This window comes from Perca fluviatilis, chromosome 15 (genome assembly GCF_010015445.1).
Source record: "Perca fluviatilis chromosome 15, GENO_Pfluv_1.0, whole genome shotgun sequence".
Classification (NCBI taxonomy): Eukaryota; Metazoa; Chordata; class Actinopteri; order Perciformes; family Percidae; genus Perca; species Perca fluviatilis.
Window position 1 is genome coordinate 9,999,214 of NC_053126.1, and position 17,635 is coordinate 10,016,848.

Here is a 17,635-nt window from a genome sequence, read left to right on the forward strand (position 1 = left end):
ATAGACCAAATCACGTGACATTGCACTAACACAAAAATCACTTCCGTGTTGACAAATGGCAGTTGATCTGAATTGCGGTGATATGGGAAATCAGCAAACTTGTTTATTTCTGTTTTCATTTTCAGTAATGCTTAACGATATATAGCAGTGTTAAACTTAGCCACATAGTCAGATCCACAAGTAGTATTAATAGTAATACATTTATTTGATATAACACCTTTTACAGACAAAGTCACAAAGTGCTTCACAAGATAAGCATTTGTAAAAAAATACAGTACAATCCAACAGATAATAAACAAGGGAAAAAAGAAAATATTTTCGGAATGACAATTGAAAATTATTTCAACGACTAAAACCTAAAACCCATAGTAGGGGATCTGAGTCTGGAACAACACATTGTCAACTTTTTCCAGCTTTTCCAGCATAATCTGTTCATATGAGACCACGCTTGGGAACCATAACACCTACAATATTTCAGAATTGCTGTTGGCAGCTGGCATTGTAGGCACTAGTGCACCCCCACTCATTTTCAACCCTAACATATTGTTAACCTATTCCCCTGCTGCTGGAAGAATCACCAAAGTCAATAGAATTCACCCTGAGGTTAAAAACAAATATCTGTACCAAATGTAATGGAAATCCATGTAAGTGAGACATTTCACTCAAAACCACAAATATCAACTCTAAAGTCAGGGGATCACCAAATTCAGTTAAATTGATCGTCTGAGTGATGAAAATCCATTTAAGGGCTGACAAGATATTTCAGGAACAATTGGTGGACCAACCGAACAACAGACCATCATTGCTATCCATTGAAACATGCCGTTAGTATGGCTAAAAACAAACCTGAAATCACATTAGCAATCAGCCTGACATGCTCCTGGATATCTAGATTTGTGATGAAGCGTGGTCCTGCGTAACTAGAACTTGAAGGCAGGCAGAGCTCCGTTTTAGGCTCGGGTTTCTTTTGTTTTGGTCATTTCTACAAGACTTGCTAAAGCAGGCTAATTTGGACTATGGAATAACTCATTGTTTTTTTCTTAAATGCGGGTATGGCTTCGGCAATGATGAGACTCATTCTTTAGTGCTTTAGGGTTTACACATTGCAAAAGCTGATTAAGCCTTCTGTTTTTCTTGGGAAACAGAAGCGTGACCCTTGAACTAAAATCTGGAGGCATTCAAATGTCCTGGGGCCTCATGTATAAAAAACTGCGCAGCTTTCATACCAGAAGATGGTGTACGGCAAAAACTTGAAAGGTACCTATGCACAGAAATATTCACATGTATAAAACCGGTCGTACGCCAGGTCCTGCGCACCTTTCCTTTATACATGACAATCCACGTGAAATTGAGCGCACATGAATGAGTGACTGACCCCGCCTTGCCTCCTCCCATAAATGAATATGGAAATTACTATAAATGCGCCCCCGACGTCATTCTTTGTCCAATCACAACAGGTTATCCCGCTGCAGACGAAAAATAAAAAAGAAAAACTTCACTGACTGAGGTTGAGGTGCTGATCGCGGAGGTGGAGGCGAGAAAAAAAAAATCTGTTTGGAGGTTTGTCATAAAAGAAAATGCCCAGAATGGCAATTGGTGACCGGGCGGTGAATGCACCGAACCATGGCAGAATAATAAAAAAATAAAGTTTAATTTCGAAGTGGAAAGCAAGAGAATAGTGGCAGCGCCACACCACTTACAGAACAACATACATCTCAGTGTCAGTCCAAATTACGCATAATAAGCAGTTTGAACTCACTGATGTAATGCCATTTATTTTATTTATTAAGTGTTAGTAGCTCAGTGAAACTGAGTCCAGCGCGAGGGAGACCTGACTCAGAGGAGGAGAGGTTAGTGAGGCCAGCGTCTCAACGGCAGGTGACGTGTGCACAGATCCGCTGTGCCACGCATGGATGAAATAATGAAATAGTAAATAGGACTACAGTAACAGAAATATGTGCAGAATTAAGACGGCCCATTGTTTGGTGGACCGGGTACACCTTGTTCACTTTATAGCCTACGAATCATCCACAATGACGCATCACATGAGTTAGTCCCCCCAACACAGCGTTTGTTCCTGGGGAGATAGATCCGTGCTTCCCGCCTCCTGTGCGCCATGGATGTCTGAGCCTCAGCAACTAAAGACGCACAGACACTCCTGCATTTTCCGTGTAATTTTCCGTGAGTAAGATATTTCATCTATGGGAAATACAGAGGATGACTTAAAGTATTTTCTAAGTGGATTTATTAATCATTTTCCGTCCTCATGTTTAAGGCAGGCAAGGCAAGGCAGCTTTATTTGTATAGCACATTTCAGCAACAGGGCAATTCAAAGTGCTTTACATAAAACATTAAAGAGCAGTTAGAAAACAATTTTAAACAATTTTAAAACATTAATAAACAAATTAAAACAAGAATAAAATTGATAGTGCAGTATAAGAATAAAAGTTACAGTGCAGTATAAGAAATTAAAGTTAATAAAATAGATTATTTAAAGAAAAGCAACATCAAAAAGATAGGTCTTTAGCTTAGATTTAAAAGAACTGAGAGTTACAGCGGACCTGCAGGTTTCTGGGAGTTTGTTCCAGATATGTGGAGCATAAAAACTGAACGCTGCTTCTCCCTGTTTAGTTCTGACTCTGGGGACAACACGTAGACCTGTCCCAGACGACCTGAGAGGTCTGGGTGGGTCATAGTGTAGTAGCAGATCAGAAATGTATTTTGGCCCTAAACCGTTTAGTGATTTATAAACCAGTAAAAGTATTTTGAAATCAATTCTTTGAGGCACTGGAAGCCAGTGTAAAGACTTCAGTACTGGAGTGATGTGATCCACTTTCCTGGTTTTAGTGAGGACTCGAGCAGCAGCGTTCTGAATCAGCTGCAGCTGTCTGATTGATTTTTTAGGGAGACCTGTAAAGACACCGTTACAGTAGTCAAGTCTACTGAAGATAAAAGCATGGACAAGTTTTTCCAGATCTTGCCGAGATATAAGTCCTCTAACCCTTGATATATTTTTAAGGTGATAATATGCTGATTTTTTAATTATGTTAATGTGGCTGTTAAAATTTAGGTCTGAGTCCATGACTACACCAAGATTTCTGGCTTTGTCTGTTGTTTTTAACATTGTCGTTTGAAGCTGCGCTGACTTTCAATCGTTCCTCTTTTGCTCCAAAAACAACCACCTCCGTTTTTCTTCATTTAATTTAAGAAAGTTCTGGCACATCCAATCATTAATTTGTTCAATGCACATATTTAATTGTTGTATTGGGCTATAGTTCCCTGGCGATAAGGTTATGTAAATTTGTGTGTCATCTGCATAACTATGGTAAGTTATTTTGTTGTTTTCCATAATCTGAGCCAGTGGAAGCATGTAGATGTTGAACAGAAGAGGCCCCAGAACTGAGCCTTGGGGAACTCCGCACGTCATGTTTGTATGCTCAGATGTATAATTACCTATAGACACAAAGTAGTCCCTATTCTTTAAATAGGATTCAAACCACTTTAGTACTGAGCCAGAAAGACCAACCCAGTTTTCCAATCGGTCAAGCAATATGTCATGGTCTACTGTATCAAATGCAGCACTAAGATCAAGTAATATTAAGACTGAAATTTTGCCACTATCTGTGTTTAAGTGGATGTCATTAAAGACTTTAACAAGAGCCGTCTCAGTGCTGTGGTGTGGTCGAAAACCTGACTGGAAGGCATCAAAACTGTTGTTTAGCAATAAGAAAAGGTTGAGTTGTTGAAAAACCACTTTTTCTATGATTTTACTTAAAAATGGAGGGTTTGATATTGGCCTATAGTTGCTCATTAGTGTCGTGTCTAGATTGTTCTTTTTTAGGAGTGGCTTGATGACTGCAGTTTTCAGGGCCTGTGGAAAGATACCTGAGAGCAGAGATGTGTTTACAATCTGTAGAAGATCAGAAGCCAAACACTTCGAAACATTTTTGAAAACACCCGTTGGTAGAATATCAAGGCAACAGGAGGAGGTTTTCAGATGTTGTATAATGTCCTCCAGGTTTTTAAGGTTGATCGTATGAAATTGTGTCATGTTGGAATTTGTTTTGCGTGCATACTGTGACAACACATATCCTGTACTTGATATGGAGGCACTGACTGTTTGTCTAATTTTCTGAATTTTGTCTGTGAAGAAGGAGGCAAAGTCGTTGCAAGCCTTGGTAGACAACAGTTCAGATGCTACCGGTACTGGAGGGTTTGTTAATCTATCAACAGTAGCAAACAAAGCACGTGAATTATTATTGTTTCTGGCGATAATGTCAGAGAAAAAGGACCGTCTTGCATTTCTTAGTTCCAGATTATAAATGCGAAGTCTCTCTTTATAAGTGTTATAATGGACCTGGAGATTAGATTTTCGCCAACTGCGTTCAGCTTTTCGACACTCTCTTTTTTCTGTTCTCACACCTATAAAATTTCTCCATGGAGATCTTTTCTTACCAGAGACAGCTTTGACCTTAGTGGGAGCAATAGCATCAATAACATTCGTAATTTTACAGTTGAAATTATCTACCAGCTCAGTGACTGAGGCCCCAGTGAGGGTGGGTGTAGAGGAGAAAAGCTGAATGAATGATTCACTGGTGTTTTCAGTGATATACCGTTTTCTGATTAACTTTGTTTGAACACTTTTGGGCACAGAGATAGTGCCGTTAAAGAAAACACAGGAATGATCAGAGAGAGCAACATCAGTCACCACAACCTTGGGAATGTTCAGACCCTTGGAGATAATCAAGTCCAGAGTGTGCCCCTTATTGTGCGTGGGCTGTGTCACATGCTGAGTCAGTCCATAGCTCTCAAAAACACAACACAGTTCTTTGGTCCCTCGGTCCTGGGGGTTGTCAACATGAATGTTAAAATCACCAGCAATAATTACACGGTCAAAGTTAATACAGATTATAGACAGCAGTTCATTAAAATCGTCAAAGAAGGATGCACAGTATTTAGGTGGCCTGTAGATATTTAGAAGTAGAGCTTGAGGGGAGGATCTTAGCTGAAGAGCCACATATTCAAAAGAAGCACATTTTCCGTAAGATATTTGGGCATCATTTGAATGAGTCATTAAACAAAATGGCGACTCCACCTCCTTTCTTATTCACTCTATTCTCACTCATAAAACTAAAGTTAGGGGGGGCTGACTCAATGAGAACAGCAGCACTGTTATTATGGTCCAACCAGGTTTCAGTTAAAAACATAAAATCAAGATTGTTCTTGATAATAAAATCATTGATTAAAAATGATTTTCCTGCCAAAGATCTAACGTTTAGTAGGGCTAGTGTTAGTGCGTTTTCATTTTTTGGGACAGACTGTGGCTGACGAGGAATGGATGCTAAATTTGCAAAGTTTGCAGTTACGTGCTTATTCGCCATTCTTTTTCTATTACCTATCACAACATAAATTGTGGAAGAACCTAATACGCAGGGCCCAGGCTTGTCTTGGAAAGAGTCATGAGTGCTACTATGCATGCAGCCTGGACCCGGCCCATATCAGTTAATGCTTACTGCATTTTGCACACAAGCATCCTTATCAGTTTGGGGAGAAGGAGTTAGCTGCCGTCCTTGAGGGGGCAGAGGTGCCTGGCGTTTTACGATGGTAGAAGGAAAGGGGGCATACTTGGTTCCAGCATTTACCAGCTGCTTCATCTGGTCAGTGAACTCCAACATGGGGATGGGGGAAAGAGGGGAGAGCGACATATCCTTAAAGAGGTCCTCAAAGCTCTCGTGGTTGTCACAGGGGCTTGAGGAGTGTTGCACGGGTGAGAAGGGGTGTTGAGATTTCTCATCTCCGGTTTTTGGTCTCCCATGGTCAAATCTTTGCTCAGGTGGGGGCTGTGGTGGCTCACTGCCGCACTTTGTTGTTGTGTCTTCCTCTTGTTTTGGTTCATCTTGTCCGCGGCCCCTTGGCCAAGGGAGCAGATGTGTGGCGCAGAAAGTAAAGTAGGCTAGAGGTGAACAGCTTTACTCCTGGCTTGTTAAGGAATAGTCCATCTGCTTTAAAAAGATGTCTGCAGCCCCAGAAAATGTTAAAATTGTCAATGAACTGCAGAGAATGGTTGGTACATGCATTTGAAAGCCATCTGTTCAGTGCCAACAGTCTGCCGAATCTCTCAGCTCCTCCTCTGACTGGCGGTATAGGGCCACTGATAAACACCTTTGCGTTTAGGGAGTTGACTGCGTTCAGCAGATTCATAAAGTCACGATTTAGCACTTCAGACTCTTGCTTTACAACATCATTTGACCCTATATGCAGTATAATGTTCTTCACAGTTGGGTGTGCTGCTATGATATCCTGGATTCTTTGGGCCAAATCAGACACCATGTCTTTGGGAAAACAGAGTATTTTGGTGTTTTTACTGCTTTTTATATCTTTCACAGCAGAGTCACCCACAATCAGAGTTTGGGGCCCAGTCGTTAGCTTTCCCTGTAGCTTTTACTTTTAGAATTGCTCTCAGTCCTTACTCTGCTGTGTGAACGATGAGACGTAATCCAGGTTATGTCCAGTGTCCTGCAGCAGAGGAGCAAATCTGTTCTTCACCTGCACACTCAGTTGTTGGGGAGGCATTTTGTTGCTGATTTTCCCTTTTGCAGTTGTCCACGGCTGTGTCCTACTAAGTATAGGGGTTGAAGAGGCACTCTGCCTGGGTGGTAATGCAGGCCAGCCGGTCATATCACAAATCTCAGGGCGCTGTGCTCTGCCCGTTAGTCGTCCTCCCTTTTCCCAGGAAAATGATTTACTCTTAGGCTTTGCACCAAAAGAGTTCCAGGGAGGACTGCCACTTGTTGATTTATTATCTGTTCCACAGCCCTCTTGTTTCTTTGTGGTCTTGCTGGTGCTAGCTAGCCGTGTGTTAGCATGCTTTTGTCCATTGTTTTGGGTCACTGGTAAAGTGGTGTCATTTCCACATGATCCGTTCACTTCCAGGTTTACTTCTAACCGGTAAATTTTGGTTTCCAGAACTGCAATCTTCTGCAGGAGCTTGTAGTAGTCCTCTATGGAGAAGGTGGCATCTTGCTGCTAATTAGCTTTAGCTGCAGTCACTTTAGGACAGGCTTGAGCTATTGGTAGGCCTCGGTCACGCAGAAAAATTTTCAAATATGACAATAGCCTACTATGTCTACAAAAAATGTATAGTCCAGTGATTTATAAGTATCCAAGAGCCGCTGCTCATAGTTTCTCTCAGAAGAAAAGCTAGATTATCAGCAGAAATATGCAAGCAGAAGCAGGAGCAAGCAGTAGAGCGTCTGCACTGTAAGAAGCAGGAAGAAGAAGAGCAGAAGCAGGAAGAAGAAGAGATTAACGGAGATTAAGTAGCCTGCGAATTAAACAGTTGTGTGAAAGATGTGAAACATTATCCACATAAATGATCAAACTTTTATGGAGTATCAGCGGATATAATTTTTTTTTTCATAGACAACGTTACAGACGTATCCCAGTAACTGTAGTGGAAACTTTATTTTGTAATGTTTAGTGATTTTCGGCACTTTTCAGTTAGAATTCGCTACGTTACAGAGCCAGAAAAGACTTTGCGGACGGCCCGCACATTCTCACGACTGCTCAACAGTTTGCGTGACGGCCCGCACATTCTCACGTCAAGTACATTTTTTATACATCACAAAGTGACCGTGAAAACCAGCGTACGCAAGCTTTTCGTGCGTACGCAACGTTTATACATGAGGCCCCAGGTTATTTTCTGCTTGTATGCTTGTTTGAGAAATGCAGTGTGTTAAGGGTAGATGTCGAAGTCGTGAGCAGGTGTAAACACTCAGGATGAGTCGGAGATGCAGTTGACAAGATGGGATTTTTATTGTTTACCCTAATTAAGGCCAGTGAGGCAAAATTCTGATATAAAAATTAACAAAAATTAAGGACAGCAGAAAAATATATACTTTCCATGGGCGTAAATCTGATCTAACGGTAGGGGGACAATAAACATAACATTTCTGAAGAGCAATTTTACAGCCAATTATACTCGTAGAGGACATGTGTACACAGAGAAAAGCCTTAATACTATCATTAGTGTAGCATGGAGACTGTACCATTATCCTTCTTTTCAGTGTTTCTCTTGATTCAATGAAAAAGCTGACCAAATTGACCAAAATATTCTTCTTTAAAACCATGTATTTATTTTTAAGTTGTTTGCAATCAAGCCACAAAAATACCTTAAAACATAATGACTTATTTTGAAAAAGTGTCCCCATATAAAAGAAATACAATGCTTTTGTACACTTGTTAAATTAGCTAATCATAATGTAAATTAGTAAGCCACTGATGAAGCTCATCTGCTAACCCTGACAGCACACACCTCCAAAAATATGAACTAAGCTCAACATACTTACCTGAGACTCTACACCTGACTGTCCCTGGTCTCCCTGAGACTCTACACCTGACTGTCCCTGGTCTCCCTGTTCCTCAGTTCTTTCTGTCTCCTTTGCCTGTGACATAGTGACGTTAGTATTTCCATAAGCACCCATTCTTATAAAGATGTTACCAAAGTGTCTTGATGTGAGGACTTATTGTACTTACTTGGCGTTTTGGTGTAGGCCTACTGAAAACGGATCTTATGTCTGTTTTTCTTTTCTCTGTCATTTTATCTGGGCAACAACACAAATCTTTAACATCAGATGTCTAAATATGAGTTAGGTTCATAGGTTCACCACGCGGTCATATTATAATTATAAAATGATCTTGCGTCCTCCACATAAATATTAGGTTTCGTCTGGGACAGAGGATATATATTTAACTGCAGCAAACCCACTGATCAGCCACTTCAAACACAACTGTAGGTCTTCAATATTAACACTAATATCAGTTCACACACATAACGTTAGGCTTATCGCCATGTTAACATTAGTTATAGTGGGTGCATTTCTATCCAACAAGCTACTAAACAAACTAGGTAACGTTACATTATATTACACTAACATAGCAAACTTTTTGTCATTACTATTTCATTAATTACTCAGCATCATTTTCTATTTGAGAAAAGAAAAACTTCATCCGATGTTTAATGTGAATAAACTAGCGTTGAACCGCCAACTTTCTATATTCTTGTCACTACCGATGTGACTGTAAGTCTAGTGCAGATCCTAACGTACCGCATGCAGTGGACCAAACTACTGTGAGGCAAGGGAGGGGGAACTCAAAATGTTTCTAAACTTAAAAAGCATTTGTTGGGGTTTGTATTGTTTTACTACTTACACAGATATTTTAGGTATACATCATTATGTTATTTACAATACACAGCATTGTCTTAATGATATTTCTAGGGGGCGACAACCCTTAGATGGGGGGGGGGGGGTCCCGACCCCCGTGGGATTTACGCCCTTGATACTTTCAAGAAAATAAAAGTAATTTGACTTGAGAGTCAAAACAATCACATAATACAAACATACAACAAACATTAAATCAAGTCACTTCTCTGAGGGCATCCAACAGACTTACTTCCTCCTCCCTCAGGTTTTCCTCAAGCTCTCCATCCCGAGCAAATACAACGGCTACTCTATATAGCCTGAAGCCCACCCCTCAAATTGGAACATACCAACACAACAATACAATGCAGGGGTGGCTCAGGTGAATTGACAGTAAAGGCTCCATACAGCCAAACTTAATGTATCTATGAAGTTAGACATTTACAGAATATCATCATCACACCAACTGCCACTTTGCTCGTTTGAAAGCCATGATGTCTCTCTCTCATTGGTGGGCCAAATTCTCTGGGCGGGCAAAGCAGAGAAAGGGGAGGTAACCTTGCTCCTTATGACCTCATAAGGAGCAGATTCCAGATCGGCCCATCTGACCTTTCATTTTCTCAAAGGCAGTGTAGGATACCCAGGGCTCGGTTTACACCTATCACCATTTCTAGAGACTGGGGGACCATAGGCAGGCTGGGGGAATGCATATTAATGTTAAAAAAACCTCATAAAGAGACATTTTCATGCGATGGGACCTTTAAAATTCATGTCACTTCCTGTTTCCCCGGAAGTCAGAGTCATTTAAACCAGAGAATTGCGCCAAACTTTCCCTTATAACAAAAAGAGCACATGCTGGTAAAACAAAGATTAAATGTTACCCTTTGTTACCTTTTAAACTCAATAAATACATGTAGTTAACAAACGACATGTGTTGCGTGGTTATTATAAACTGTCATGTTTGTGTAGAAGTAAATGGCATGGTCTTAAACAATAGAGAATGATGTATTGATGGATGTAGCTATAGCATATAAATCACCGCAGTATTAGATGTTAAATATGTGCACAAGAAAGCTACGGGATTACTGTGGGGAATTTGATTAATGGCTAGTTTAACCGATGATTTGAAAACAGTGTGATAAGTAACAGAACATATTGACACGCTAAACAAACATACACAGGCAACCTTTACACTCATTCTTTGAGATATAAAATAGGTAGCGCATCGCTACCGTGACGGCAGCCATGCAGAAATACACTAACTCACTTATACAGTTACTTAGCTGCCCTTTATGGAGATACTGACTTTCTTTAAAGAGTTTTTGTTTGATTCCAATTTATTCCATTTATTTATTTCAAACTATGATCATGCATCGATGAAATTAATCATTACAAGCCTAAGTATTGTGTTTTTTTCTGTTCAGATACACTGATCACACACAAGATTGATTAGTCTCTCTGTTTCTGCTGCCATATAACCGCATAACTTTAGAAAAGTGAGTTGATGGTCTCACACTAACAGCCCATGCAGGAATTACTATTTGCCTTTAGGTTATTGGTTCAAATTTAACAGCAAATTGACAGCACTCCTCATTAATGTGATGTTATTGGCATAGCCTCAAATTTTTACTTGTACTTAATACTGAGGAAATATTGGCAGAGGTATGTTCAATTTAGTCAGTATTTAAGTTTAAATGAAGTAAATACAAACAGCTAAATTATATTATGACATTGATTCAGGAGGGTCTGATAAAGAGGAAGTGTTCACTAACCGTTGGCAAACACACTTCATTTTATATAACCCAGACCACAGGAAATGACTATCTCAAGGGAAGTGGTTATTAAATGGTACAGTGGGAATTGGTTTGTAAATGAAACATGTATTCTTTTCTTAGTTTAACATTTGTAGTATTTGTATTAGAAGCAGATTGTAATATATCACTGTGATGTCTACTTTGACTACTGGGGGAAAGGGACACAAGTCACAGTAACTTCTGGTGAGTAATAATCAAATATATTTTGAGCTAAGACAACTGCATAATTTTCTTGTTTATTATTAAATGTTTGTTGATTTTAACTGCACTTAAACTAGGATGTACTCTGCAGCAAAAGCATCGGGGTAAATGTTAGGTATATACAGTAGTTTACTGATTAAGTACAATCAATTATAAGGGGAAAGAAGCTGTAAAACATTTTTTGCACTAAAGAGCTATTGAAACCTATCACTGTGACTACTACTTTGACTACTGGGGAAAAGGAACAATGGTGACCGTCACAACAGGTAAAAGAAGCTTTATTTGTCTTCATATTGAAAATGTAATAATTACACTGTTTAAATATAGGATACTTAGACCTCAGTGGCATCAACGGCATCATTAAGGTGCTTGTTTTTGCATGTTGAATGTGTTGTCATATTACACTGTGACGGTGCTTTTGATTACTGGGGGAAAGGCACAATGGTTACAGTAACATCAGGTAAGCCATGTTTCTTTTTCTTTCTCTAGTGTATACATTTTGATTAAAAAACAGAATTGATCATTTTTAAGAAGTCCAGTTTTGACACCACACAGTTCATCTATTTCTGGGATACTGTGCGTTAAATGTGTTGGAATCAGTAGACTCAATATAAATGTTGGTGTTGAAAAACAAATCATGTTTGGTTCCATCTTCTGAATCTGTATTTGCAAAATTCATGGAAAATATGTCCGAGGGTAGATTGTCATACGATGGAAAGTGTAGATATCTGGGGAACAGGTTTTTGTATGCAGTGCTTAATAATTTATTGAACTGTGACTACGCTTTTGACTACTGGGGGAAAGGCACCATGGTTACCGTCACCTCAGGTATGTAATCCTAATATGTCTGATTAGAGATTGAAATTCTTAATCGCATTACCAAAATACATATTATAGTCACAACTGTAGGCCAGTTATAAAAACAGCCAAAGGTATTTTGTAGCCTGACAAAGAATGTGTAAAAACTTTGAACCTGTTTAGCTCAGCTGGAATGCAAGACTATCACCGGGTGTATATTTTAGTTTGATTGTAACTGTTGTGCCGGAACCAAACTTCATGAATTGGATGTAATGGGATATTAACAGTAACGGGTTTTTGTGAGAAGTGTGAATTGACACTCTTAACTGTGACAACTGGGCTTTCGACTACTGGGGAAAAGGCACTATGGTAACAGTGTCATCAGGTAAGATTTGTACCATTTAAAATCTACAATAGGGTATGTTTCAGATTGCAAAATATCATGTTTAAGTTCTCAACATGTCATGTCTCACTTCAAAAGTTAAGCGTTTTATTATTAAAACATAGCGGGATTAATTATATATGAAGGCAGATATTTTGCCCTCATCATTAGATGTAGTCTTTTTATACTAACGGCTAAGTAGATTCAGCACTGTGCTACTACGAGGCTTTTGACTACTGGGGAAAGGGTACAACGGTAACTGTTTCATCAGGTAAGAATACTCATATCATACTGTTCATAACTGCTTAATTGACTAAAAGTTATACGTTTTTGTAACAATGACTGCCATCTGCTCAGTGGACGGTAATCGACTTTACAGCTTCATTCCTTCTAGTTAAAAAATGATTAGTTATTACTGTAAAGGTTGTGCATTTAAATTAATTGACCTATTTATATATGATAATAACAAAACAACTACCACAAATAATTTTATTGAAGGCCTTAAACTTTAGTGCAACAAACATCTAAATAAATGGGATAGGGAAAAATAAAGGTCGGTTTATGGAGGGCACTTGAAATCTCCACTTTCAACATATTACAAGGTGATGCATTAAATACTGTGCTTTGTTACGCTATTTATCAACTCAATTGTCTCTTGTCTGTTTTAACCAATGCTTGGTGAAAATTGTAATTTTTGTATTTTAATTACACGTATATGTTTTTCCTTTCTTAGCCACTCCAACTGCACCAACTGTGTTTCCGCTGATGCAATGTGGTTCTGGGACCGGAGACATGGTCACTCTTGGCTGCCTTGCCACCGGCTTCACACCCTCCTCACTGACCTACGCATGGAACAAAAATGGGGCTGCCTTGACAGACTTCATTAAGTACCCTCCGGTGCAGAAAGACAACGTTTATTCTGGAGTCAGTCAAATCCGAGTGAGCAGACAGGACTGGGACGCAAGGGAGATTTTCAAATGTGTCGTGGAACATGCATCAGGACAGCCAAAAGAGGTTATTTTCCGAAAGGAAGGTAAGACCCAAGTCATTTATAAATGTCTTTTGTATGTATGTATTAATTATATGTATCTTTTTTTTTTTTTTTACAAATTTGGTAATAGTAACTGATAAATAATAACTTTAGGTAGAGTACAGTATCAAACTCTCAGTCAAAGAAAGTTTAATATTTTACATTGCAGTGAACATAGTAATGCAAGGCTACTACATATGATAAGAATTTCAACTTAATTTCAAGATCATTTGGTGATTTCTGTCAGTTAATTTACAAGTTCCAAAAATGTTTGTTGTTATAAAATATAACAATAGTTATATGTAAACAGCACAATTCGCGCAATAAATTTAGTTCGAAGTGCTAAGTGCTTTATGCAGAAAATTAAAAAGAGACAGTAACAATAATGGTAATAGAATACAGTCATAAATAAGTGTTAGGTAATAATAAGTAAGGTAGTAAATCTCTATTACTCGGTTTTGTAGATTTTCGAGAAATGTTATTAGAGGCTGACTCTACCACATATTTATAAATTTATCCTGAGCTTGTGTTTAAACGTTTGAACTGAATTAAAAAAAAAAAAAAAATAAATAATTGGTTTTACTGTTTTAGGGACAAATATACTCCAAGCTGTCATTTCAAAACAAAAATCAACACAGAGGAGACCATAAAAATAAAAGAAAACTATTACCAAATGAAAGTGTGTAAATCAGTATCCTTAAATATTGTTAAATTAAATATTGATTTTTTTTTAAACCGAACAGTGACGTGGAAAGAAAAGGCTGAAGCTCAGCTGCTGACTCACTCTATTTTGTTCTTTACTTATATGCTGTATGTCCTCTGCACCTTATTGCAGTGTTCTGCTTCTTTCTGTCTATCTGCATAATCCTAGTTCTTCCTGTCTGTCTCCGCTTTCACTGCATGTTGATAATAACATTCAAGCTGTGTTCGCTTTCCCGAGCAGTCAATATATATATGCAGAAGTGTGCATTTAAACTCTGCTCTTCAATTTTGTAATTTTGATACTATGAAAACCTAATTTTCCTTTTGACTCTGTCTACAGTATGTGTTAATTCGAGGCACATAATCACAATGTGCATATATGTGTGTGCAAGTTGCATAACATACAATAGTTAAGAAAAGTGATAAACCCATATTTTGCCAGTCTATCGTAAAATCTAGATTACATGAGCAATGTAGCACATTGTTTACCTTTGCTTCTGCATATATATATACTGTATATAGGATTCCCTGCTTCCGCATACAGATATTTGTGTACGTTTGTTTTTCAGTGGTGCCTTGTTATCCGCCAACCCTTAGCGTGTTGGCTTCCTCTGATGAGGGAACCGAGGCTTCCTTCTCCTGTTTTGCCAAAGATTTTTCACCAAAAGATTATGAGATCAAATGGCTGAAAAATGAAGAAGAAATTGTCAACAAAATAGATGAGATCCAAACACATTATGAGGGAAGAATGGACAATAATGGAACTACACGGTACAGCGCAGCAAGTTTTCTCACGGTGAAATCCGAAGAGATGCCTTTAAACACTCCGGTTACATGTGAGTTTAAAGGGAAAAGTGGAGCGTGTCCTACACAGATCAATTCAACTGTGATCTACCAACCAAAGGATTCAATTGGTGAGTAAAGTGCTACTGTTTCTATAAACCTAATATGTAAATGTCAGTCCAATTCTTATGGTTTTTCAGCCATTTCTGTTCATTAATTGTTTATTAATTACACATTCAGGAGAATGTCTTCAAAAAGATGTGGAGACAGATATCATAGGACCCACAATGGAGGACATGTTTTCAGAAGGAAAAGGAAACATAACATGTCAGGTCAAGATAAACAAACCATCCGTCACTGAAATTTCATGGGAGACCCACGATGGAAAACCAATACATGGTGCTTCAGTATCACCCCCAGAAGGAAGTAAAGGTTTATTTAAATCTTCACTTGCCATCACGTATGACGAATGGAACAAGGGGACAAAGTTTGTCTGCGTAGTGTCACATGACAATTGGGTTATTCCACTTAAGAAAACCTACGGAAGGACTGTCGGTAAGAAAACTATCCAGCAATTGTGCAAAAAAAAGTCGGTGTTTACTTCCTCTTGTCATGCCATCAAACCTGTTATGAGTGTGATATCTAAGTGTATTTTGTAGCATAGATTTCCTACAGTACTGCAGGTGTGTTTATCTGTAGCAGGAGCCCTAATTGTTCTCTCATGCTTGCAGGAGGACAGATTCAGCGTCCTTCAGTGTTTATGCTGCCTCCACTAGAACAAACTAAAAAGGAAACGGTGACCCTGACATGCTTTGTGAAAGACTTCTTCCCTCGGGAGGTTTTCGTTTCTTGGCTTGTTGATGACGTGAAAGCAGACTCAGAATTTAAGTTCCATACCACAAACCCTGTAGAAAACAAAGGATCCTATTCTGTTTACAGCCAGTTATCTCTCACCCTTGAGCAGTGGCAAGACAGTGACGTGGTGTATAGCTGTGTAGTTCACCATGAGTCTGTGGTTAACACAGCTAAAGCTATTGTCAGGTCCATCGGGCACAGAACATTTGAAAAAACCAACCTGGTCAACCTCAACATGAACATCCCTGAAACGTGCAAGGCCTAGTAGACGTCGTTCTGTGTCGCTGTGTCTTCTGCTGTTTGTTGTTTAATGTTTGTTGCTTGTGATTTGACATTGTGTTTGTCTTTTTAATGCAGATTCAAAATAAAAAATAAAAAAAAGCACTTTGCAACTCTGTTGATGTATGTCGCATGCTGTTTATGTCTTTATTTAACCAATATTTTGAGCTACATGTTTGTTGTGTGTGTCACAGTGCTATCCTAATGCAACACAAATTAGACGTAGCTATCACCATGTTTGAATACAATATATCAAACTTTTTTAACACCGTATAGTATTCACTAGAATAACGCTAACTTTAGCCAACAATTGACCTTAATGAAGCCTATTTGTTCAATGTCATTTGTAGTCAGTGCAGTAACACTGTTTGTGTGACTTGTCTTTGTGTGTTTCCTCTACTGGGTCTTGCACCCCCAACAAAAGACGGATACTTGTTTAAACTCTAGCTCCAGCTCTGTGGTCTCTCAGTCAAATATCAGAATATACTGATTCACAAGCCAAGTCATGCATGCCACACCAATAATGGGGTCTTTCAAAAGTAATTCAGGATCATTGTAGGATGATTGTAATCACCATAATCACATGCAAAACTATAAGGTCCTATGGTACACTAATAACAATGTAATAAGTAACAAGACATATGCCGCTACCGTTCTTTAAATTTATGTTGTGGATTTTATACTTTGACTGACTGACTGACTGACTGACTGACTGACTGATTAGATTCACTCCGACCTGTGAGGTTATGAAATGCATTACCCTATTACAGGATATGAATCCAATTTGGTCATTCATATAATTTGGTGATTTGTTTCATGAGCTAGCCTACTGTTTTGAGCGGGGTTTGTCCAAAGTATTAACTCAATAATTACTCTGCAGTATGTTCATACTTCATCGACCAATGGAATGGTGCCACAGAGGCAGAAGAAGATAACATGGGAAGCACGGCCCTCACCTTCATCCTTCTCTTCCTCATCACTCTGCTTTTTACCATTGGAACCACTGCTATTAAGGTAATAAGGATTTGTATATGTTAGAGTTGCGCACATATTTGGATTTAACTCAAGCAGAAGAAGACAACCGAGTTAATAGTTGTATGTATTCAAACAACACAAATGGGTTGACAGAAAACTCCTCTAAGATGAGGAGTGAACATAGGTTGATACAGGGCATAGCTGTGATAGAAGAAATGTCAGTAACACATTATAACAATCATCGTAATCACATCGTAACTACCTCATTAAATATCATTAAGCATTATTCATGTTTGACTACGTCTTGTTGGTGTTATAGTTAATGCTGTAACAATCCCAAAATTTTGCTGTACAATTAATTGTCTCAGAAATAATTGCGGTTAACAATAAACTTGTCTCTTTCAGTCAAAATTTTAAAAAGTATTTCTTTATGTAATACTTTTGCAAACAAATTAAAGTTTTGGTTATATCCCTGTCATGTGACCCAGATAACATAATAACACAAATACACAGCCTATGAATTAAATCACGCCTCTTTATTATCATAAAAATGTTTTTCTAATTGTATTAGGGTAAAGTTCCAACAACTAACCATTGAAATAATAATAAAAAAGAT

At 38.5% G+C, this 17,635-nt stretch overlaps 1 protein-coding gene across 6 annotated transcripts in view; it reads left to right on the plus strand.

Annotated features, from left to right (window-relative positions):
• The window catches only part of LOC120574577 (hemicentin-1), an 87,203-nt gene that overhangs the window by 58,691 nt on the left and 10,877 nt on the right, over positions 1-17,635 (plus strand). The window contains exons 4-5 of one of the 6 annotated variants that reach the window (XM_039824991.1): positions 11,433-11,481; positions 13,129-13,428. In XM_039824991.1, coding sequence (XP_039680925.1) covers positions 11,433-11,481; positions 13,129-13,428 — 349 coding nt within the window. Of the gene's footprint in view, positions 1-11,432; positions 11,482-11,993; positions 12,044-12,133; positions 12,399-12,582; positions 12,667-13,128; positions 13,429-15,333; positions 15,466-16,924; positions 17,059-17,635 lie in introns of those variants that run through there. The other 5 variants (XM_039824993.1, XM_039824995.1, XM_039824996.1 and 2 more) reach the window with 5 other exon arrangements.